Raw genomic sequence first — 23811 nt, forward strand, 5'->3', positions numbered from 1 at the left:
ACCCAGACTTTGTGTTCAGCTGAAAAAAGTAAGTCATATACATGTTGGATAGCATGAATGTGAGTAAATTAAGAGAATTTTCGTTTTTGGTTGAACCATTCCTTAGCTTTCACTAAAATGAATGCCTGAAAAGATCACTCTTCGTGTTTTTGTGACAGCTCTACTGTAAAATGTAAGCAAAAATCAGAACTTGGGGGCAAGTTCTGTCTCACACTCAATTTGCATTGCAGAGAGGTCAGTTCATGGTACAAGACAGGATTTTTCACACTGACCACTACAAGGTCAGTGCTAAGATGAATTCATGGTTTGGGTTTATTTGTTTTTTTTCTTGTGACATCACGAGACTATGTGTTGTTGTCCCCTGCCCCATCTATGCTTACTGTCTCCAGCGGACTAGCCCACTTGACTTACAATTATTGTCCATAACATTAATTTCTAGTTGACGCTCTTTCTCTCCTCGGTTAACATTGGTGAGTGAGCGTACAGTAGCATTAAATGTGTGAATCAGCAGGATGAGAGCTTTTACAAGACAACCTCGACAAGACCATCAGTGATGTCATGGGAAAAAACAAGACAAGCAATCTCAGGACAGAGAAACTTGAGAACAGAAGTGACACAGTGACTTTCAGACCAGGCTAAGTTCTATTACAGGTGCTAGAATTGTTCTTTTGTAATTCTTACAGTACATCCCAATTAAGAGTCAATAAAACAGACATAAGCAAACAAAACATTTAATGTTTATTTATCATTAGTATTTTGTTTGTCTTTTTTATGTACATGACAACACAGACACACATAAAATACATTAAAAATCATTTTGAAATAAAAAAACTAAACTCCTCAAACAGCCTTTAACTACTTCTACAATAAACATAAATCTGATCGACAAAGACGATGAGAGCATAAGGAAGGAATGTAGCGTTGGTATTAAATTATCAGTATATAAGGTGAAGCAAGTAGGCTCATGCAATCCCATTCAAATTTGAAATATGCACATTTCACATAAAATAAATCATCTATGATCTAAATATACTCTCTCTTTCACACACACATGTGCACGCACACACACACACACGCACGCACGCACGCACACACACACAAAGCCTCTAAGGTTAGAGCCCATCTGCAGCCTTTTCCTCTGTTGTTAACCATCTAATATTAATACTGAAAAACATACAAAACAAACAACTACAAAACAATTACATATTCAAAGTGTAAGAGTGTGCATCACCGTTTCACCAGTCATAGCCCTGATGCATTTGCAGCCAGTGTATTTTCAAGTATGGACAGTCTAAAACAGTGCTTGGCTGAAGAAATGCCCCGAACCTCATAGTAAAACAGTTTAAAATCATTACGACTTCAATGAATCTTCATTTAGGCTGTTTTGGTTTTGATTCTTAGTAATGGAATTTCAGTTTGTCAAGATTTTCAGAACAATGGAAAATTGCAGTGCGGTTTTCATGTATTCTAACACACGTACAAGCATTAATCACCTCTAAAATTTCTTCATTTAAAAAAACTATTCAAAAAAACTATACCTACTGGTTCAAATATATGTTACAAGTGTTGATGTCATGTCCTCAGAAGTGCACTGTAACTCTGGTAGACACGAAAAGCATTAGAACTCGGTATAATGGAAATCACAAGTATACTGGGTCTCCATGTTCTTCAGCCCTACTGTAAATCTCTCCATTGCTACCACAAATCACTTTACAGAATTTCATATGCTATTAATAAATCCTTACAAAATTATTTAATAAATGTTTTGGTTCAACACGCTACCAATCTGAGACTGTTGCTGGTAACACTCCAGCCAGACAATGAGTTTCAAAACCAGCATGTGATTTCATCATCAGGATGTTTGTTTTTCTTACGTATAACCTCTGTAGGTGAGAACGCTCTTTAACACACAAATAATAAGCATAGGTTCGTCTCCTTAAAACGCCTGGTATGAGGACCCAACTTTTTGTGAAACAGCTAAATGTAAGAATGTCACGTTACCAAATGTCATTGAAATATTACCTTTCACAGAACGTTCTTTTATAAAAATGGCTGAAGGTTAAAAGAGCAGAGCACCGTGGGTGTTGTTAAGTACAGTACCAAACTTCATGAGGTCACTCCAGGCCTACTGATTTGTGGGAACATGGCAAGACATGTCAGCTTTTGCTGTTCAATTGCTTTGATAACAACACTTTTCTGATAAACATTCAAATGAAATAAAAATGAGTTTGGGACATTTTGAGAAGCACACACATAAAAACTATACCCCCTCCCCCCATTTACAAAAACGAATCTTACTCTAAAACATAAGATAAACATGAATTGAGGATCTAACTGGAAGAATTTCAGTGTCAAAAACTAAACATCGGTGAAGCGATGGCTTAATAAATCAGATAAAAAGTTCAGCTCAATTGATTCTAGATCTGCCAACAACAGGTGTGAACAGTTGGGAAAGAGTTGATAAACTGGATTTATACTATTAACATACTAAATAGCGTTAGATGAGGACAACACAACAAAGAACCTTGTAAAAAGGCGAAATAGAGTGGAAAATGTAGTAAAACAAGCAAATTAATGTTAAGTGGGGATTGCTATCCTCAACAAAGTCCCTAAAAGTAAAACTAGCAGCATTAGCTAGCGCCAAATTCATATCTACGAGAAAATAGGTCTAAGCTGCCAAACACAAACGCAGGCGAGTTTGTGATGTGCACAGCTAGCACTGTTAACATTAATAGTGATGCAAAAGATGAGAACAATGTAGGGACGGAGTGCACGAGACATAAATATAGATCATAAATTAAAACTCTGCTTAAAAAAACTGTCAACAGTTCTCTGTGCTCAAAAACGTACGGAATTTTCCAAAGATTGGTTACAGTTTCATAAATAAATATAAATCTCTGTATTTGGATATGCACTGAAACCTGATGCCCCACGTGTTGGTGTTAAAAACATTAATTTGCTATCTCCACAAGGGTAAGCTCAACATTCAGGACCACCAATTAGCTCCGTTCACCAGGGGAAGAAACATCCTCGGGAGCTTTCCATGAATGTTTTCCGGTCTTTCATCCTTACCTTGGCTTCTTACAATTCGTTGTTATAATATTGTGTTTGTTGCATTGTTTATTGACCCATGTGTTTATTTCATGGACAGGCCCTGTTCTGAGTAAAGAGCAGTTAATTCCTCTCTTTAGTGAAGCGTTAGTTTTGATTTTGTTCTAGTGCTTTACTTCAGTTTCTTTTCCGTACTTCTAACGTGTCCGTTCCTGTTGTGCTTGCCGTTTGGAATTCCGTTATGACAGTGTCCGTTGACTTTCTCCACCGGAGACGGACCGCTTCCCAGCCACAATCGGATGAATTTGCCTATTCGGTATAAGCAGTAGCTGAGGAGACCCAGGCACGCTGCTATCACCACAGCAACGTCCAATAAGAAGTACTGATAGGTGGGGATCTCGTAGACTTGCGAGCGGAGGTGTTCGGCTCCGTGGTGACGGAGTAGATAGCTGATCCAGTACACGGCTCGACTCACAGGATGACCAGGCTGATCTTTATGAATCTGAGACAACAGCTGTGCTCGCTCACGATACCTTTGTAGAGAAAGAGAAAGAGAGAGGAAAGATACAGTTTCATTATCATTTTTACTACAGAACATTAATTTTGTGTACTGGCCACAAGATGGCGCTATACAATTGTTTGTGTTTTCTTGTGTTTTGTGTTTCTTATACTGTATGTACAGTCACTAGGTTTGGAGTGCTGGCTGGACCAGCAGCTTTCATTTGATCAGTTTGGTGAATACACAATCATAATAAAAATATATATTTATAAGACCGATACAGCAGGTGCAATAATAGCAACTTCTCTTAATTTTACTGTCCATTTGTAAAATGAAAAGATTCAAACTTCAGCATCTAGAGCAAAGACATTTTCTACACTCTTTCTAACCATATTACTAGTTTAACTCGTTTCATTCAATAAAAAACCGACAGATCTGCAAATATTGACACTGTTGTAAAAGCCTGTTTATCATTAAACTTGAGTAACCCCAATTCCACAGTCATTAAACATTAACCTGCCTCTCTCTTGTGAGGGTGTGGGTTTATGTTACCTGCTTCTCAACAGAGAAGAAACTGTAATATTTAGTGTGACATTTCACATGGAATTTGGAATTTTATACATCAGACACATCAGTTACCTTTTATCTGTAATGATGTTGAACATGGCAGTATACAGGTCTTCCTCACTCATTCTTTTCCACTCTAACATTATGCCCATGCCTTTGGCCTGAACCCGCGTCATGGTGTCGTAGTGATCTCCAAACAGCGGAACGCCCACCACGGGCACACCGTGATACATGGCTTCATAGATGCTGTTCAAGCCCCCGTGACTTAAGAAGGCTTGTGTGTTTCTATGGCCTATGAGAGAACAAGAAAAAGTAGAGAAATAATATAAACTGATAAATTCTGTGTTCGATTCACTCTGCAAGGCTTCGCACAGGTTTTGTAAAGTTTTTTTCCAAATAATGCGATGATGTATTATGTTCTATTGCTGTAGTTCCGCTGTATCTGTCTTTTATAAAATTGATCAAACTAAATACTCTTCGAAGATACAAAGTAGGCAATACTACTGTATAGATACTCAAGATTAATATGAGATTGGCAGAAACTGTGTGTGTTACTTACCTCGTCTTTTAATTTATCTGGATTCATTAAATAAAAACGTTCTTGGTTCAGTTGCTTGCTTTTGTCTTAACATGAGACACTCCTTTTGGTCTTAACACCCTTTAAAAAATGTCTATGTTTGTTAATCATCCTGCCTCTGAAAACAGGAGTAACGATGAAAAATGTGTTTCATTGTCAGTGTGGCTAGTTGCACATTAGCTTATACAGTGCCTCGACACCTATAAAAATACCTTTAAAGACACAGGGAAAACAAAGGTAAATTTGCATTTTCGTTTAAGTGTCTGAGGTTTCTCACGGATAGGGTGTGTGTCCTAGAGGTAATATCTTGAGGAACAGTATGTATACGTTCATGTATACTTTTTGTATAAAGCTCCAGTTCATAACTCCATAAACTAAAGTATGAGTGACTGTTACAGTAATTAAATGAATCGTTTGCTAAAAATGTAAATTTGTGTCATTATTGACTGATTATTAACTCATGACTCATATGTTTGGTCAGTTAAACTAAATGAATCATTTTTGTGAGACAGTTCGGTTAAATAAACTGGTTAATCTTGTTCATGAATCAGACTGGGCTGCCTTTCCCAAAAGCATCGTTAGCCAACTATGGTCGCAAGTTCCGTTGTTCCAGCATAGTTCAACGATTCAAGTGTTTCCCGAAAGAAACGTTTCCAATGATCAATCGCAAGCAGCATCGCAAAGTTATGTGGTTGGAACTGCAGGTCTAGAGCTGTGGTTATAAACCACATACCGTGCATGTTTGTATCTCCTCTTTGCCCCGCCTCTCTGAAACGCGCAGATTTTTTACAAAGCTCATCGCTTTGAAAAGCGAGGTGTGCTATGATTGGCCAGTTAACCAGTGCGTAGTGATTGGTCGAATACTGCAAGCGTGTGACGGAAATGTAATGCTTCTTACCATATTTGGAACATCAGGTTCCAAAGCAATTGTACTGACAGGTGGGCGTACCTGTCAGTACAACTGCTTTGGAACCTGATGTTCAAAATATGATGTTCCACCTTACTTGCGTATACATTTGGGCGGTCTTCGTCAAATCATACCACGAACTGACGTAGATTTGTGGGGGTGTGGTTACACGAGGCGTTTCAGGCAGGTCTGGGTGAGCATTCGCTTTTAAATAGAATGCATCTTTTGTTCCGACACTTTCATTGCAATTTTACGTCTCTAATACATGCACTGGCAACTTATAACACACCAAAGACACAGAAAAACACGTATTCGCGCCGTATGACCCCTTTAAATAATTTCCTTTTGTGTTGAATAAATAACACCCCGCTGTTGTTATAAGCCACGAGTGTTGATTTTGGGTGAACAAACCCATAAAGGGATACTTTCAGTATTCAGTCGAGCTGAACTTTAAACTATTTGGGCAACATCAAATGTGTGTATAACACATAGCTAAAGCTCTTTAGAACGACGCCCTGTGTCTTTTCACATATGAATAACTGCCTTTTACATGTAAATATGTCTGGCTGAGTGAGCAGATCAGACCATCAAGACCAAAGCACAGGATGCATCGCTTTGGCCATCAGAGAAGAGGAAATGAGGCGGACAGCAGAAAGACAGTGAAGTGAGATAGAAAAGAATGAATGACATACAGAAAAGTCCTCCGTGACCTCAAGCCCTGGGTGAACAATTAGACAGAAACTCATTCACACAAACAAACACACGGACAGGCTTTGTGTCCTGCAATACAACAGAGACATTATCCTAACAGATGCTGAAAAGAGCAGTGTGGAGGACGAACACACACACACACACACACACACACACACAGGAACGGTTTCAAGTTCATATCCATTTCTAAAAACCAATGTTGGGGAGTAAAACAGTTGCAGTTGCGTGACAGTAGCTCAGATATTTTCAAAATACTGCAGATTTCTAGTAACAAGGGACTAGAGGTGGGCGGAATGACCAAATATCTATTTCACGGAATGAGGCAAGTTATGACAATGTACTAAAGATATCAAATTAAGTCCTGATAATCAGAATTATTATGATAGGCTACAGCCAAAAGATAAATATAAACAAATATGTATACAGTAGGAAGATAGACAACAGGTATGACAATGAAGTCTGAATATATGCACAAACAATGAGAATACATGTAGGCCTATGACTAGTGTTATAAACTGGTGTTCATGGGGTCTGTACTGTAGGTCTTCATCGCTCTTCACTCTGTATTAGATGCGCACTGTTACTGTGTTGCGACTCTGTCTTTAGGTTTGTTTTTGTACTGCGAGTCTCTGGTGACTCCACACGCGTCTCCCAGCGCAGGTAGCAGCGCGTCACGTTAAAAGCGCTCATGCGACGAGCATCATTGCGCAAGTTTCACCTCGCCTCGCCTAAAGTTAAACTGTATTAAAACTATTAACAGCTTTACAAAGCAACCTGACTTCTGAAATACGTGAGAATGAGCTTTTTTCATATCCCTGCACCCCTGCACGAGCAATGCGGGTGAGAGAGAACGAGCCGGACTGGAGTGGATGACTACAGACTGAAAGAAAATCAAAAGAATATTTGATTTGTTAATTTGTTATGGGTAGATTAATTCACATGTTTTTTTCTCATCATAACGGCCAACTTGCAGAGCCGAGTTAACCACGCCTACTTATTTACATTCCGAGGAATACAGTTGACATTTTATTCCGCGGTAATGGAATATTCCGCCCTGCCCTACAAGGGACTACTGTGACAAGTAACTACAGTGGTGACAGTGTACTACTGTAATATTGCACCGTAGTAATAATTACTTATCCACCTGTTATATGTCATTATGATGTACTGTATGTGTGAAGTCAGATTTTTTTTAAGCAAAAAAAAGCCTGCGAGTACATCTGTGAAATCTAATTAAATCTAATTAAAATTTTAGGAGCATCAACGTTTGAATTCATTAATTAATAATTTCACTATGATTTCAATCTTTGACAGGACCTTACTCAGTCAATATTAAAGATATCAAGGTTACATTTTCACAGAATGTTCTTTACATCATGTAGGAAGATTTTATTTAGAAAAATCACAAGACCTTATAGCTGGGTTTTCACAGGCAGTGTAGATAGCTGCTTTTTATTAGCACCTCGTAGTATAGTTAGCTTGACGGACATTGAAATAGAGATGTGTAATAGAGATAAGATGTATAATTACCCAACAGGTCATTCTGTGGCATCCACTCCACCAGTTTAGTATTGTTGCCCAGATTTGAGGGAGGGACTCCAGAGAACCTACAGTGTGATTAAACAGAAACAAACATAACATGAGTGAATTCCTTATAAACTTAAAGGGTAACACATCTAGGACTTTTTGATCACTGACAAATACTGTAAAAGTTGTTTCTTGTTTGAAACAATCAAAAGATGCGCTTGAAGATCAGGGAAGGAAATGTGCAATAGAAACAGACAGAACAAAAAGTGAAACAGAGACCAAATGATTTGCATGCATACATTAGATTATTAACAAAGCTCACATTCAGAAGGCAAATAAAAGGCAAAAGTTTAAAGACAGTCACCGCAAACCAGAAGCACAAGGCTTCACCTGTACTTATACAGAGCATTTTTTTCTATTTAAAAATTATTTTTAAATAAGTTGAACATTGTGATCCAGATTTGAGCTGGTTCCATTCTCACAACAACAGATTCATAAGCCATTTTACTGATGCACTTTTTAGTGAAATAAAATATTCCATTAGGAAAAAAACCTAGACTAAACCTTCAATGAATTGCATTCACCTGGAATTGATTGGATCAGAAAAAGTGCCTATTGTATACCATTATAAGAAACCTGAATGCAGTCAATTATGGAGAGAATGAAAACAGATTCCCCCATCTGCTGTAAACCAAAATGGTCTTCAAGAGCATCTCTACGTTTCCAAATAACAACATTTGTTTTTAAATATATAATAATTTCCTGAAGAGCCCTAAACATTTGTAAGAATAGCTATTTGGCCATTGCATTGCATCATCCCTCAACATTATTTTACCCACCCAACACACATAAAAATCCTTCAGATAAAGTGCACTTATGAATGGTACACAATAAAACCAGGACCATGCATTAAGAGAGTAAACGGGGTCCGTTTAGTTCAATGTTGACTTTAGGGGGATCGTCCTGCAATAAGTGTACCGTGGGTCATTTTGGATGAAAGAACCTGCTAACTGATTAGGTCGCTAAAGCTAATAACAAAACAAAAGCCTTTCAGATGAGATTAACTGAACCTTTTGGTTTGAAGTCTAGTTTGAGGTTTAGTAAAGAGCAGTGAGTTTGTCCACTTTGTCATTTACATACAAACACACACACACGTTTGTTTTACTACAGTATACTAGTCGGGACATTACACACATAGATTTCCATTGAATAATGACACATTATATTCTGTCAATTAAACTTAAAGGAACAGTTCACTCAAAAAATTTAATTCTGTTTTTATTTACTCACCCTTCCAAAATGTGTATAAATGTCTTTGTTCTGAATGCAGGAAAGCAAACAGTTCTGGGGCACTTCTGACTACCATTATAATTTTTCCAACTATGGTTGTCAATGGTGGCCAAGAACTGGCATTCTTCCAAATATCGTTCTCTGTGTTCATAAGAACAAAGAAATGTACACAGATTTGAAACAACTCGAGGGTGAGTATGGGATGACAGAATTGTTATTTTTAGGTACTAAAAGTATCCCTTTAACCATCACACAAACATGTTCATGACATTAGATTTAAAGTAAAACATAATTTGCCCGATTTTTGAGTCTTTTATTTAATGACGGCTAGTAAAATGTCCTCACAAGTGGTTTTTTATGATAGTTTACAGTGTCATTGAGGACAATTGGGCCCTCACAAACATAGCAGAACAATGAACACACACACACTTACAAAAATTATGTATACTATAAGTTCATTTGATTAAGTGTCACGACTCAGTGATGGAAGAACCCAAATGCAGGCAGGCGTGAAGGGGTTAACAAAACAAGACTTTAATAATATAACAAAAAACACCCGCGATCGGGAAAACAAAACCAAGACTGCATACAACAAAACAAAAGACTTCTCACGAGAAAGTAAAACAGGAATCAAAGCAAAAGCAAGGGAGTCCAATACATAAAATAATAATCCAAACGACAAGCAAGACAGGCAGGAACAAGACGAGAAACTCACAGGGGAACGTGGAACAAACACATCAAACGCAAGAGCACAGGACAATGAAACATGAGGGCATTAAATAGGAAAGACAAACGAAGGATAATTGACGAGGGCAGGTGGGGAACATTAGACACGGCAGGGAAGCAATACAGGAAATGAGAGGGGCGGGGCCAATGACAAGACACGAGAAAGCACATGAGATGTAAAAACGTAAACAACCCATGGCTTTCTCACATACAACCTAAGGGCTCCGTCCCGATCCTGCCACACGACTAGAAATACAGAAACAAGAAGACAGGACCGTGACAGAGCCCCCCCCCCCCTTAATGAACACCCCCAGGTGTTCACCAAGGGGTCGACTAACAAGACATGACAGACTGGGACAGTGACAAAAACAGACAAAACATGGAAAACAAAATCAGGGGCAGACAAACAAGAATAACATTAGGGTTGGGGTGGCATACTAAAAATAACAAACATGGGAGGGGGGGCGGGGCAAAACAAGGGTTCACAGGAGGGCGCGGAGTTCTGGGGGACTTAGGGGGGTAAGTCCTGGGGAGGACGAGGTTGGGCGCCGACTGGAACACCGACTGGAACACCGGCTGGAAGACCGGCTGGAAGGCCGGCTGGGCCGAGCTAGACGCCGGCTGGACAGGGCTTGATGCCGGCTGGAAGGCCGGCTGCTGCACCAGCTGCTGCACCGGCTGGAAGTCCAGCTGCAGCACCAGACTGGATCCCGGCTGCACAGGGCTGGGCACATGACTGGACATCAGGCAGGATCCCGGACTGGACACCAGACTGGACACCGGACTGGATGCCGGCTGCACCGGACTGGATGCCGGTTGGATCACCGGCTGGAAATGAGCCTCCCCCGCTTGCCAATGAGGCTGGTGGACGGTGGAGAGGCTGCCGAGAGTGTGGAGGATGGCGTGGCGGTACCCACAACCCCGATCTGCAGGGAACCACGCTCAGGGATCGTGACCAGTGGAGATGGGTAGCTTGTATGTGCTGAGGCCGTGGACTCCGAACGCTCCGCGGCGGACAGCCACACGGCGTCGAAGTCCAGCGGCCTCAACGCCCTCATCTCTGCTCGCGAAAGTGGGTCCCTGAGACCGGAGTTAAATAGCACTGCGAGTTCCTCCTCCCTGAAGACGCCATTCTCGGCGACGTCCAGGAACCTCTCCACGTAATCGTCCACGCTCTCGCTCCCCTGGCGAAGTCCGCAGAGGAGGCGAGCTAGGTGGGACCGCCCGGTACTCATGCTGCCTACTGGGTTCTGATGTGGCTCTTCCATTCTGTCACGATTCTTGGGTGAGGTGAGAGACAGAGGACCCAAGTGCAGACAGGGACGTAAGGGGTTAGACAAGACTTTAATAATATAAACATACAAAACAAACACCCACGGGGGTAACATAACAAAACATGTTAACAGGAACAAGGACTAACTAGACTGGACTAATACTAACACTTGACATTAAACTACAATAAACTAGACTAACTAAAAGACAGTAACTCACCCACATGACACAAACCACGACACAACAATGGACCAGCACAGGACAATGAAACATGAAGACTATATAAAGGGGACGAAATCAAGAAGGAACAGGTGCGGGACATGAACTAATTAACAAGCAATAACGAGACGAAAGGGCGGGAACAGAGACGTAACACCGGAGAGAGGGAGTATATGGAAGGCCAAAACTGTCTCTCTCCACATAAAACAAGAGGTTCTGTCATGGCTCTGCCACAAGATCAAGAAAAGCAAGACAAGATGGGGCAGAACCATGACAATTCAGTATACTTAAGTTCAAATTCATTTTTTAGAATACTTTATGTAGTAAGTATACTAATATCAAATATACCTCACAAAAAGAAAAATTCTGTCATTATTTACTCACCTTCGAGTTGTTCCAAATGTGTATACATTTCTTTGTTCTGATGAACACAGAGAAAGATATTTGGAATAATGCTTATAACAAAACAGATCTCAACACCCATTGACTCCCATAGTAGGAAAAATTACTTTTCTAGTTCTGTTGAACACAAAAGAAGACATTTTGAAGAATGTAGGACAGCAAACAGTTCTGGGGCACTTTTGACTACCATTGTTTTTTCCCTACTATGGTAGTCAATGGGTGTTGAGATCTGTTTGGTTATAAGCATTATTGCAAATATCTTTCTCTGTGTTCATCAGAACAAAGAAATTTATACACATTTGGAACAACTCGAAGGTGAGTAAACGATGACAGAATTTTCATTTTTGGGTGAAGTATACCTTTAAAGGTGTTTTTATATTTTTGAGAAGAACATAAAAATGGGATGAAGCAAATTTTCTTATTTTTAATTTAAAAGAAGTATACTAATAGCACGCTTGAATGAACTTCTTTTTTGTAAGGACGCACACACACACAGAGTGGTCACACACTGGAGGCCGGCGCAATACCTAATGACGAACATTCTACAGTTACTAAGAGACCGGACAGCAGTCAATGTCTCTAATTACCATCACTATACTGTATTTGCAGGCTAAATGTGTCAGACAGAAAAAGAACATCCACACAAATATTTTATGGGACTACATTATAAATCTTCATGTGTATCTATGTACTGTATGAATAGCTGTATATTTTTGTGTCTGTCTATCTATATATTTCTGTGCATCTGTGTGTTCCCTAGGGAGCTTCCACACCCTTCAGTCTCCTTATTAGCAAAGTCTGCCATGGCACATTTACATGAACACAAGAGAGCGACTGACATTAAATGACATGACTACAGGAGTCATGACGATATTACTAGCCAAGACAACAAAAGGTGTTGCTATTTATAAGCATGCAGGTTCACTTAGGGAAAAAATGGGTAAAAGAAATGACTACTAAATATGTATAAAATACAACATTAATATGTATTCATAACCAAATTTATCTAAATAGAAATTCACATTTAAATATAAAGTTTTGACTCCAAAGAACAAAGAAAGCCAGATTTTCTGTGTCTGAACAAGCTACAGTACAGTATATATAAAATTTTTGTCATCATTTGTAATAGACCATCAGTTTTATTTTATTAATGGATTGTAGGGATGTAACAATATCAAAATCTCACTGTACGATAATACCTCGGTATAAAGTCCATGGTACGGTATTTATTGCTATTTTTTGTGTGGTGAAAATGATGACTTGGAAACGTGCATAAGCATCCTCTTTTCTTTATCCTATTCATAACTGTTGCTTAGAGGTATGAGTTATAGTATGAGATGGGTCGAATGACCTAAAAATCCCTTTTATAAAATAAAATAGATAATAGAATAAAATAGATGGACCTTGTCAAAGGTAACACACAATGCACCCACTACTTCCCTTTTAACACACTACACATGGAACATTTTGTGCCCCATAGCAGATTACTTTTAGAAAAAAGAAGAAAAAACTGGAAATGGAATTTGATTGGCTGTTTGTTAGATGGATGAAACGGCAGTACCTCCAGATGACTCTCTGAGGTAGACGGCCCAAGGCGCCTGCAAGTTTCTGAGCAATGTCATCTGATAGATACTTCACTCCTGCACCAAATGACACCACCACAAATCCATGTTCATCTGTGTCCTTCACCCAGGCTTCAAACTCCTGTACACACGCAGGTTAATCAAACACAACATGACAATATTAAAGTTCAGCAACCCTTCAATGCATTTTCACATGGCTATATTTGTGTCTCCAGACACTAACGCATGACAAACAAGAAAAAATAAATTTAAAAGTATATGGAAATCAAAGCCAAACATTCAAGATTGTGCAATATCTAGCTCTACAACTACTGTATATGATTAAGTGTATTAAAAGTATTAAATTAATCTACCCATACTAAAAGTCTGTTAGCAACACACTATAAAAAATATGTTTAATGAGGCTGTGCTGGTTTAAAAATAAGGAAATAGTCGAAGAATGAAATTTACTGTAGTATCTGCGTATTAATAGTCAGCAGCACCATCCCACATAGCCTACATACTGTACATACACAATCCTCCCGTTTTCAACTTTCATTCTTACGTGAACAAGTTCGAACAATTTCTTCAAATCTATGATTCATCTGTGATGGCTTTAAGGCATCAACACATATTAATTACCCACATCTCAAACTATTTTACCTTTGCCAGAGACAAACTGCATGTTTAGAAATCACTCAACCTGAAAAAATCTTATTGCTCAAAATCTGTTTTACCGGCCCTGTTTTACCTACCCTGTGAACCGGTTTTAATTTACAACCTGTACCTGCTTCTCAGTCAAACTCTCACAAGAATAAATCAGTGCTTATTTAATTACATAAAATAATCACATGGTGTCTGGGAAACATAAAAGTTTCACCCATCATCTTGTGGGACTCCTCTTCGGGATTTGCTTTACCTATATATAAATTCATTTACACTTACTAAAAGCCCAAATCACTCATGAATCATTACAGTCTTTTCAATTTCTTTCAGAGAAATTATTTTGATTCAGATATGAAGCATGTATAACAAAGATCACAAATAGTTGTGGAACTTATGGGTTTTCAGGAATGTTCTAGGTTCAATACGGCACAAGCTCTATTAACAACATCTAAATCATAATGTCAATAACAATAGAAAACATCTTGATTCATCCATCAGTTTAAAGAAGTTTCGAAAGTATAGCCTCAAGACAAAACGCATGCTGGCACAATGTTATAGTACTGTTTAGTGACTCTCTACAGTAGGTCCTCAAAAACATTTCATTTTTGGATGAGCTTTAAATTAGCAACCTTTTAAATGTGAGATTTCTATGAACAAATATGAGTGTTTAAGTCTTTGTTGAATTAAAGAAGCTTTGTGTTAGCATTTTAGCACTCGCAAAAGCAGTTACAGCATGACTGAAGCCTGTTACATTAGCTATTAGCAATGCTAATCATTTTTTGCCTTACAAAACGTAGCAATAATCTTCAACTGAAAATGCACTGTGATTTTCTGTTAGCATCACAGTGCAATTGTTAGTGCAATAAATTCATGGGATTAATGTGATTTTATATTAGCCTCGTGTCAGCGTTAGCCTCAGAATGAGTGAGGTTTTGTGTCAGAACTGCGTTCTTGCTGTCTGAAGGAGTCCAGCTGCAGCTGAACAGCCTGTATTGGCCTGGCACTGACTGTCCACCCCACACACTGATCTCAGTGTCCTTCATACACACACGACAATGGGCACATTTACACACACCCTACATTGACAAATTCACTATTTGCATTATGACTCCACAGCATACAATGACGGCCTTTGGACACTTGGTATTCCAAAAGTGCAAATCTAGGTTCAGAACCCCCACTCCTATTCAACGCACAGCTCTGCGCAATCACTCGCATTGATAGGAACAGCCTTTGTGAGCATAACGCCCAAAGAAGTTGATATTATGAGGGGTGACTCTGGAATTACGGAGACAATAATGGCATACTGGACATTTTCTTAACGTTAATATAGCTGCATGCTGTTCTTTTGCCACATGACGGATTTGTGAAAACCGTTTTGCACTCATTTGAGTCAATAAATAACTGATCAATTATACTATATACAGTAGTATGCAGAATATAGTTCAAGAGTTTATGGTCACTTGACTGCTCATTTTTTTATGATCCTATAAACCTTTGGAGAAAGGCATGAATTCTATTTAGTTATGTGGTGAAAAAATACTGTTCCAACATATTCATTTATTTTATTACAAAACAAAAATATCAAAAAATGTTTTGAAAATGGATGACAAATAACATAATTCCTATAGTTACATTATGTGTTTTTAATAGTTTTATATACTATTATTCTAAAATGCGAAAAAGTAATTAGTACACTTAGTGTACAGTAGTGTACTGTACAGTGCATACATAAATATGATGCTTTATAATAAACTATTCATCAAGTGATGAATGAAGTCAAATGAATCTGAAATGGGTCAAAAGGGCGTTCACTGCAGGTAACTCGTTGGAGGGAGTGGGTTGTGGCATTTGGAGGTTGGCCAAATGAGGCTAGAAATATTTGGCATATTTAGCCCATATCCCCATCATTTTGTGGTAACCAGCCATAACAAAATTTGCAGTTGAGACCTGAATGTTTTTCAGAGTAAACGTCATAAACTGGCTGGCATTCGTGGACTTGAGTATTAAAAGCACTGTGAATGAATGCAAAAAAAGCAGTCTGGGACAGAAAGTGTGATCGTGGTCCCCACAATAGAGTGTTAAGGGGGGAAACAGATACACAAATTAATCTAAATACAGTGTTCCTAAACTTTGCGATCAAAACATCTTAAGTGAATTAGTAGGCACTAAAAACTGAAATAATAATACTTTAAGACTGTTGTGAATGTAATTTAGTGGTTATCTTACCTGTGGCAAGGGGCTGGGGGGTTTGGTGAGGATGCCCCCTACATAGACAACATGTGGGAGAGTGGGTCTTGGAAACTCCAGTGCCATGTCAGTACACAGCATCCAGAGTCGACTGTTCTGAACCAGATCATGCATGGACACAGACGGCTGGATGTTGTACTTCCTCATGATGCGATCATATTTGGGTAGCACCAGGAACTGTACACCAAACCTGGAAACCAGGTACACTGCTGTGTTAGCCACTCTTTGCAGCAACGACATACGGTCCGTTAGCAGCGAGTTAAATTCTGGGACGTAGGACAGGGGTGCTGGCGCGCCAACTTCTGCGGGATACCACAGTCCCGTGCTGAACACAGCGTACTGGACACCCAGAATGTGAGCTATGACAAATCCACACATCTCATTAGGGTCAACGAGCAGAAGGTCAAAACGTTCTTGTTTTAGCTGCTCCATGACAGAAGCGCTCCCGACAACAGCGTCACAGTTTTGAGAATAATGGTCCAGGATGTCGAAAAGCTCCAGAGCTGTGAAACGACCGGAGAAGATGTTGCTAACTTTTGATTGCAGGAAATCGTCGGCCGAGGTGCTGTTGAAGATTCCGGGGTAGTGCTGGAGCCGGTAATGGTCGGACGGTGGGACCTCGCGACCTTCAGAGACGAGGAAGACGGTTTCGTGGCCTTCGGCGTGGAGAGCTGAGGCGAGGGTCTTAAAAATATAAAGGTGGCTCTCAAACATAATAGGAGGAACCACCACGATCTTAGCTGCCCAGGAGAAACTTGTCGCTAAACACCACAGCAATGTGGCAAGCAGGTAGAAAGACTTCATGACTGCAGAAGACAAAAACATGATAGAAATTAGTCATACTGTTCCAGGAAAGTTTCCACAAAAATGAAAATCATAATTTTCTAACCATCAAGTTGTTCCAAGCCTGTACAAATTTTGTTTTTCTGCTGAACAACATTGGAAGAATGTCTGTAACCAAACAGTTCTGGGGCACTATAGAATACTATAGTAAGTAGGGATTTACCATTTTTTAAAGACAAGAGTACGAGTACCGGTTTTATTTTTACCGATGCCTGTACCGATGACTGTGCCTTTTCACAACATAGTGAGACTAATAAAAATAGAATAGCTTCATAACAACAAACAACTCCACCTTAAACACATTATGAAAAAAGAAATACTTTTATGTGCGTGCTTTTCACAAACTTTCAAAGCAAATTTCACAACAAATTTCAGTCGGTTTTGTCAGTTATGTCACATGAGATATCGGTGCATTTTTACGAGTATGAGTACATGAGCTTAGTATTGGGCCCAATACTGGTATCGGTGCATCCCTACTAGTAAGAGAAACATCTACTATGGTAGTCAATGGTGCCCCAGAACTGTAGTTTCCCAAATTCTTTAAATTATCTTTTTTCATAAATAAATGTGTAAAGGTTTGTAACAATTTGAGGGTGAGTAAATCATGACAGATTTTTTAATTTTGGGGTGAACTATTCCTTTAAATGTAAATAACCTTAAAGGGAACCTCTGCTGTCATCGCCACACGCATGCGTCGTGTGTCTCTCTGGCGAACGCGCGCTTTGAAGTTTGGTTGCGTTGCCATCTATGGAGGAGTCAGAAAGCTTCCAAAACTACCTTAATTTGCGTTCTGGGGAAAAACGGAGGTCCTAGGGGTGTTAAACTACTTGAGGGTGGCAGAATTTTCATTTTGGGCGGAGGTTCACTTCAACATCCGTTTTTTATTTTATTGTCCAATCCTTTGACAAATTTCAAAGAAATAATAAAGGGGGAAAAAAACAAGTAACAAAATAATAATACATGACAATAGACAAAATAATAGAAAGCATCATGCATTATTTGGTACTCAAATTTGTATGACTTGGATATGGAGATTGGAATTGGAAAAACTATGTTTTTTTCCTAATTTTATTAAGCCAAACTTTATAACCATTCAACTCAAATACAAAATCCCAACAAGCCACACGCACAAAAGAGCAAATCCGAATGATTTATTTTCACTGTAGTTACAAAGCATTCAAAATCAGAATCAGGACGTGGGTCACACACTAGTACTCTGTGCGTGTGAGAAAAGATGTTCGTCAGTACTGAGGTAGTGTGGGCCTATCACACAGTAGATGCTTTCCTCTGATATGATGAACAAAGTTCACTGTACACTTTACAAACACGTGCTTTCACACACAATTCGCTCTTTACACCGACCTTTCCACAAAATGGCCTCCTTGTGATCCCAAAAACACAGCTTTGTTCACACGGTACCCGATTACCATTTGTTTTCCAAATCCCATTTTAGGACTCACTGTCATTGTTAAAGTGATGAAATCGGATCTGTTTGCTCAATATCTGATATATCTACACGTGTTGCCATAGAGGCTTTTCAAGACCAGTGCCAAGAGATTTCATTATACAGTAATAGGACGCACGAGACAATGTGCGAGCGGCCTTACTTTATTTGACCTATTCACGCTATGTTTAAAACCAATCACTTGTTCAATCGTCCAATACTTTGTGAATACCGAAACTGCAGTTTATCATATAGGGAAAAGAGTAAGCAAACTTACCTCATTACTATAGCAACCGATGAAGATACACTGAAAGGATTTGACAAACAAATCGGATTTGTGTACAAAGCAGAGTCTTAAAATATTCAAATAAGTCAATAAAAATGACCAATACATGCTCAAAGACTAATATTTACGGGGCTTTTGGCTGAATTTTTGTAAGCGGTTCCCTTTCCGTAGACAATGCCATAAAGGACTTTAGTGAGCCCCCGTCAAAATGGTCATCCCCTTGAATGGTGCAAGAAAAAGCTGCGTACCTAAACAATCCCAGTCTTTAATAACATGTTATAAGCACTCCCCGAGGCTCCTGTCATCTTTAAGGATCTCTTTTGTCTCACACGTTAATTAAAGAACATAACTTACACCAGGTCATGAGCCTAGGGATCCAATAAACAGGTGTTTGTCATTGTGGGAGGGGTGAGTTTCGGGAGAGAGAAAAAACATGTTAGAGTAAGATGACAGGCGAGAACAAAAGATCGATGAAAAGAAAGAGGGCTCTTTCTATTGTTTGGATAAAACTTTTGTACTGTAAAGTTGACATGGCCCTGTGGGATCTACATTGAAAGCATCCTTTCAGATTCTGCCTTCATTTGGTTATTCATCCAAATGAAGTTTGGCTCTTTTACTCTTTCCACAGATAGCTACAACAACAGTTCTGCATGCACAAAATCCACTGAAATCCACTGTAAAAACAAAATCTTTGCCTCTGTCAGTAAAAATGGAAGCCATGAATATTGTGCATAATCCAAAATATGATGTGTCCCCAAATTGTACGGCAATATTTTAAACATCAATTTGTAAATAACCAACAGGGGTTTAGTTTGGTTGAGCCAAATTCACTTTTAATGAAGTTCCGCAATTGTTACTGCATTTAGGAGACAGAATGTTGGTCCTATAAACCAGCTGTTGAGATAAATTTCCCAATTCTCCACCTTTCAAAAGATGGCTGTTGCTTCTAAGTGACCCTTCCACTCTCTCAGTTTCAGGTGGGCTATCACTATTACAACTTTTTTAGAGCAGACTGTTGACGGTTACCATGGTAACCTTGCCAGAGTCAAGCTGTACCTTAGCAACGTTATAGCTTGTGTTACTAATGGATGGTTCAGGTTTCCTCCACATCAGAAGGGCGAATCATTCCCTATTAAACGCATGGAAAATGTTGAGATGAACAATACAACTAATCATACTGCTGTCAGCAAGATCACAGAAAGACAACGATGGACGTAAAATTATCTTAATTAAATAAAAACTTTTTGAACAACCAGTAAGCGTCCAAACAGCCATGTTTTGAGGTTGCAGCAAAAATCAGAGACTGGACCAACGTCAATTTTTAGATTAACATTATCTCAGTACCCTTACGACAAAATATTATCATAAATATAAATGTTATTACAATTAGTACATTTAAACGAATTTTAATTTAATAAATAATTTTAAACAAATGCAATGCCCGGTAGATACAAATTTCCTTTTTGTCTGCATCCATATTACATTAAAGGGATAGTTCACCCAAAAATTTAAATTCTGTCATCTTTTACTCACCCACTTGTCATTTCAAACCTGTATGACTTTCTTTCTTCTGCAGAACACAAAAGAAGATATTTTGAAGAATGTTGTTAACCGACACCCTTTCACTTGCATTGATTTTGTGTCCACACAATAGAAGTGAATAGGTGCTAGCGCTGTTCGGTTACCAACTTTCTTCAAAATATCTAGAAATGACAAGAGGGTGAGTAATTGATAAAAGAATTTTCATTTTTTGGGTGAACTATCCCTTTAAATACACCTGAACAACAATAATGTAACACATACACACATCGCCCCGACAGTAACACCCAAAGACAGATTTAAATGCTTAAACATGAGCTTTTTAGGAGTCAGAAGACATCAACAAAAGCAGGCACAGCTTGATGACATCATCATACATACCTTCAATCAAACACAGAACATTCATAAATGACTCACGTGGTTACAAAAATTCCTAATTCCTATCACAAGCTAATGCCAAAGTCTCTATGATTAAATCACCTTATGTCCAACTGACCACTTAAAGTAGATGCCAGCATTAATGTAACAAAAATAATAGATTTTTTTATTTATTTAATCTTTAAAGTTTAAGTTATGTAAAATGTCTGTGTGAATATGTAAGGGTATGTGCATCACCAACCATTCAAGTTTCCCCTGTCATGTGAAAAGCTGTTTTTGTGTTTGCTAAAAAGAAGACTAAATACAATCTAGAAATCATTATTATTATTATTATTACTATTATATATTATTAATATATAACATAATCATATTTTATTTCATTAACTAATTATAATAATTAGCATTGACAATAGAAGACTCCCTTACGAAAATTAACCATGTTTTTTTTTTGTGGTACAAGTGTAGTAACAATGGTTTTTTGGTGGATTGATTACTTAGAGCAAAACCACGGTTTTACTACATTAACCATCGTTTACTATGGTTTTTACAAAAAACATGGTTTTCAAAACCATGGTTATTTTGTGATAACCATTGTTTTACTACAGTAACCATGGTTTTTTGGTTTTAACTGTAGTAAAACCATGGTTTTTCCATTTTAACTGTAGTAAAACCATGGTAAATTTTCGTAAGGGCTGGAATGAATCATAGTAAACAAACCATGTCAAATGCTCTCCATCATCTAAATCTCTCCATATTGGTCATAGAGCTAACCTAACCTACTGAAGTCCATAATAACGTGAGGTTTCTAGGACCTCACAATGTAAAAAGATCATACTACAGTACATGACACCTGTCTGATGCTAAAAACTAATTTCTACCACTAAAAATAACAAGGCCCCCCACTAAAGACATTACATACCTGGAAAGAATGACGTTGGTGAAGAAGATAAGCGAATTGGCTAATGGATGCTTTGCGTGTGGTAGGCAAGTTCGAATGGACTTTCAATATGCAAAGAAATGCAAAACCCACTAGCCCACATCCTTTCAAAGAGACACACAGCAAGCATCTCTATTTACTCAAGGACGTCAAATAAATCTAACAGAGTGATAACTGCTCCTTAAAACAATTAACACTGGTGGCACAACATCATCATGGACTTCCTGATTAAATCTACTGCTTTTTACTAAAAAGACACAACATACTGGACACAGCGGTACTAGTAGCACAGCAGTAGACAGTAAGGTGGAGCCCAAACAAACAGGAGCTCAAGGAGGAACATGCCTCAAACTGGCCTAACAGGATCTTGCCTTCCCACATACATATACTGTATTATGAGTCCACTAATTCAACCTAGCATGCTGTATCAACAAGATGGAACCTATTTAATGAGCTCACTGTATGACAAGTGGTAATTTTCATAAAATCTCATAAAATTATATTTAATTTTAAACAAACATTTTACTACTGTATTCAGCACTCAACAGGTGACGTCAAGATCTATATCCACACATTCGGAACGTGTAAAGATGATTATTAGCATACTTAGCTAGGCTTGCCATATGCACGAGGTTATAATTACGTTCTTCTTTTGTGTCATAAAATAAATAAATAAATAAAAATACGTTCTTATCTGTTTCATCTCGTTTCAAGGTTAAGCGTTAATTTCGAAATCATCACAGCGTCTAACCGTTCACACAAATACTTTATTCGAAACGAAATTACGATATCGGGTAGTAAAACCAAAGCAGAAACTGCTAACGTTATCTCTTGGACCTGTCGCCATTAACGTTATCTAAGTTAGTAAGTTTCCTACAACACAACCAAGACGGAATTAAATGTCTGTCTTACTGCAAGATGCCCCCTGCAAAACTATGGCTAGCCTATGCCGATTAAATATTTATGATAGGAACCGGTAAAAGTGAGCAGGTAAATCTTTTAGATAGCGTCCAAAACGCTCATAACCATAACAGCGTCCAAAATGCGCATGAACTTAACATTAGCTGTTTTCCTGTGGCCCTTTAAACAACACGTCAAGGACATCAAGTGACATTTTTGAGTTTTAGATCGCGATCATATCATTGAAACTCTATCAGGCAGATGGGTTTCGGTTAACTCGATTTACAAAAAACATTATGCAGCAGTGGGAGAATTTTTAATCCCTACCATTGACAATCAGTATTACAACCGAAACTCACTGGTAACTAACAAGTTAACTTCACTCTCTGTTGAGCACTGCACCTGCTTCTAAAAGGAAACGCCGTCCTGCGCTTCTTACCTGTACAGGTGAGCCCGGTCGATTGGTGTCTGAACGTACGAGAAACTGACGTCCCCACGCACTCTCAGCCTCTGAAACTTTTACATAAATCCACAAATTGCGTTAATCGGTTAAAAGTGCGTTAATGCCGCACCAGGAGAAGTGGTTTTCCCAATGGCTGTAAACTGGGGCGTTGCGTATCCGAACTCCAGAGAGGGCGGGATATGCGAAACCTCAATTCACAGTCACTGAAGGGAGTGGTCAAGCCATGGAAGTGCAATCTCTGTAACAATAGAGAGACTCAGTCCTGTGTTCAAATCCCTTTGGATGCGTTAGGTGCGTCGTTTGGTCTTTCAACACAGGTATATTTGCAAATGAGGTGCGTCATCGCCGCGTTTCTATTTATACAAGGCTGCACTATAAATATGACCTTAAACAGAAAAAAAACCTTAACAGCCCCTTAAACAACTCACAGAGAGGAATGGATGTTATAAAATAATTTTAAAATATACACGTATTTTTCCTACATGCATTTGAAAATGAGAGTTTAGTTAATCAATGTAATTTTACGTAAATGAACGACTTGTTTATATTATGAAATTATCAGAAGATATTGTTGATCACTTAAGTGTTTTGAAATTATAATGATGGTGTAGTTTATAATAGTGAATCGCTACATAGTTATTAATAGTTAATAACGATCGAAGCGAAGGTAGACGCATGCACATTCTTTGTGTGTGTGTGTGTGTGTGTGTGTGCGTGCGTGCGTGCGTGCGTGCGTGCGTGCGTGCGTGCGTGTGTGTGTGTGTGTACGTGTGAGAGAGAGAGAAAGAGAGAGAG

General features: G+C 38.7%; 1 protein-coding gene across 2 annotated transcripts; it reads right to left on the minus strand.

Annotated features, from left to right (window-relative positions):
• Positions 1-715: 715 nt before the first annotated feature.
• Positions 716-23197, minus strand: ugt8 (UDP glycosyltransferase 8). 2 transcript variants are annotated; one of them, XM_057332171.1, is made up of 6 exons: positions 22993-23197; positions 16206-17032; positions 13310-13452; positions 7843-7919; positions 4190-4409; positions 716-3584 (listed from the first exon to the last, which is right to left on the minus strand). In XM_057332171.1, the coding sequence occupies exons 2-6, from the start codon at positions 17028-17030 to the stop codon at positions 3224-3226; spliced, it is 1626 nt and encodes a 541-aa protein (XP_057188154.1). In that variant the 5' UTR covers positions 17031-17032; positions 22993-23197; the 3' UTR covers positions 716-3223. The 2 variants fall into 2 exon arrangements, with proteins under 2 accessions (XP_057188154.1, XP_057188153.1); XM_057332170.1 differs by lacking the exon at positions 22993-23197 and having other exon boundaries at positions 16206-17051.
• Positions 23198-23811: the final 614 nt, after the last annotated feature.

The sequence above is a fragment of the Triplophysa rosa genome, linkage group LG4 (genome assembly GCF_024868665.1).
Source record: "Triplophysa rosa linkage group LG4, Trosa_1v2, whole genome shotgun sequence".
In the NCBI taxonomy this organism is placed as follows: domain Eukaryota; kingdom Metazoa; phylum Chordata; class Actinopteri; order Cypriniformes; family Nemacheilidae; genus Triplophysa; species Triplophysa rosa.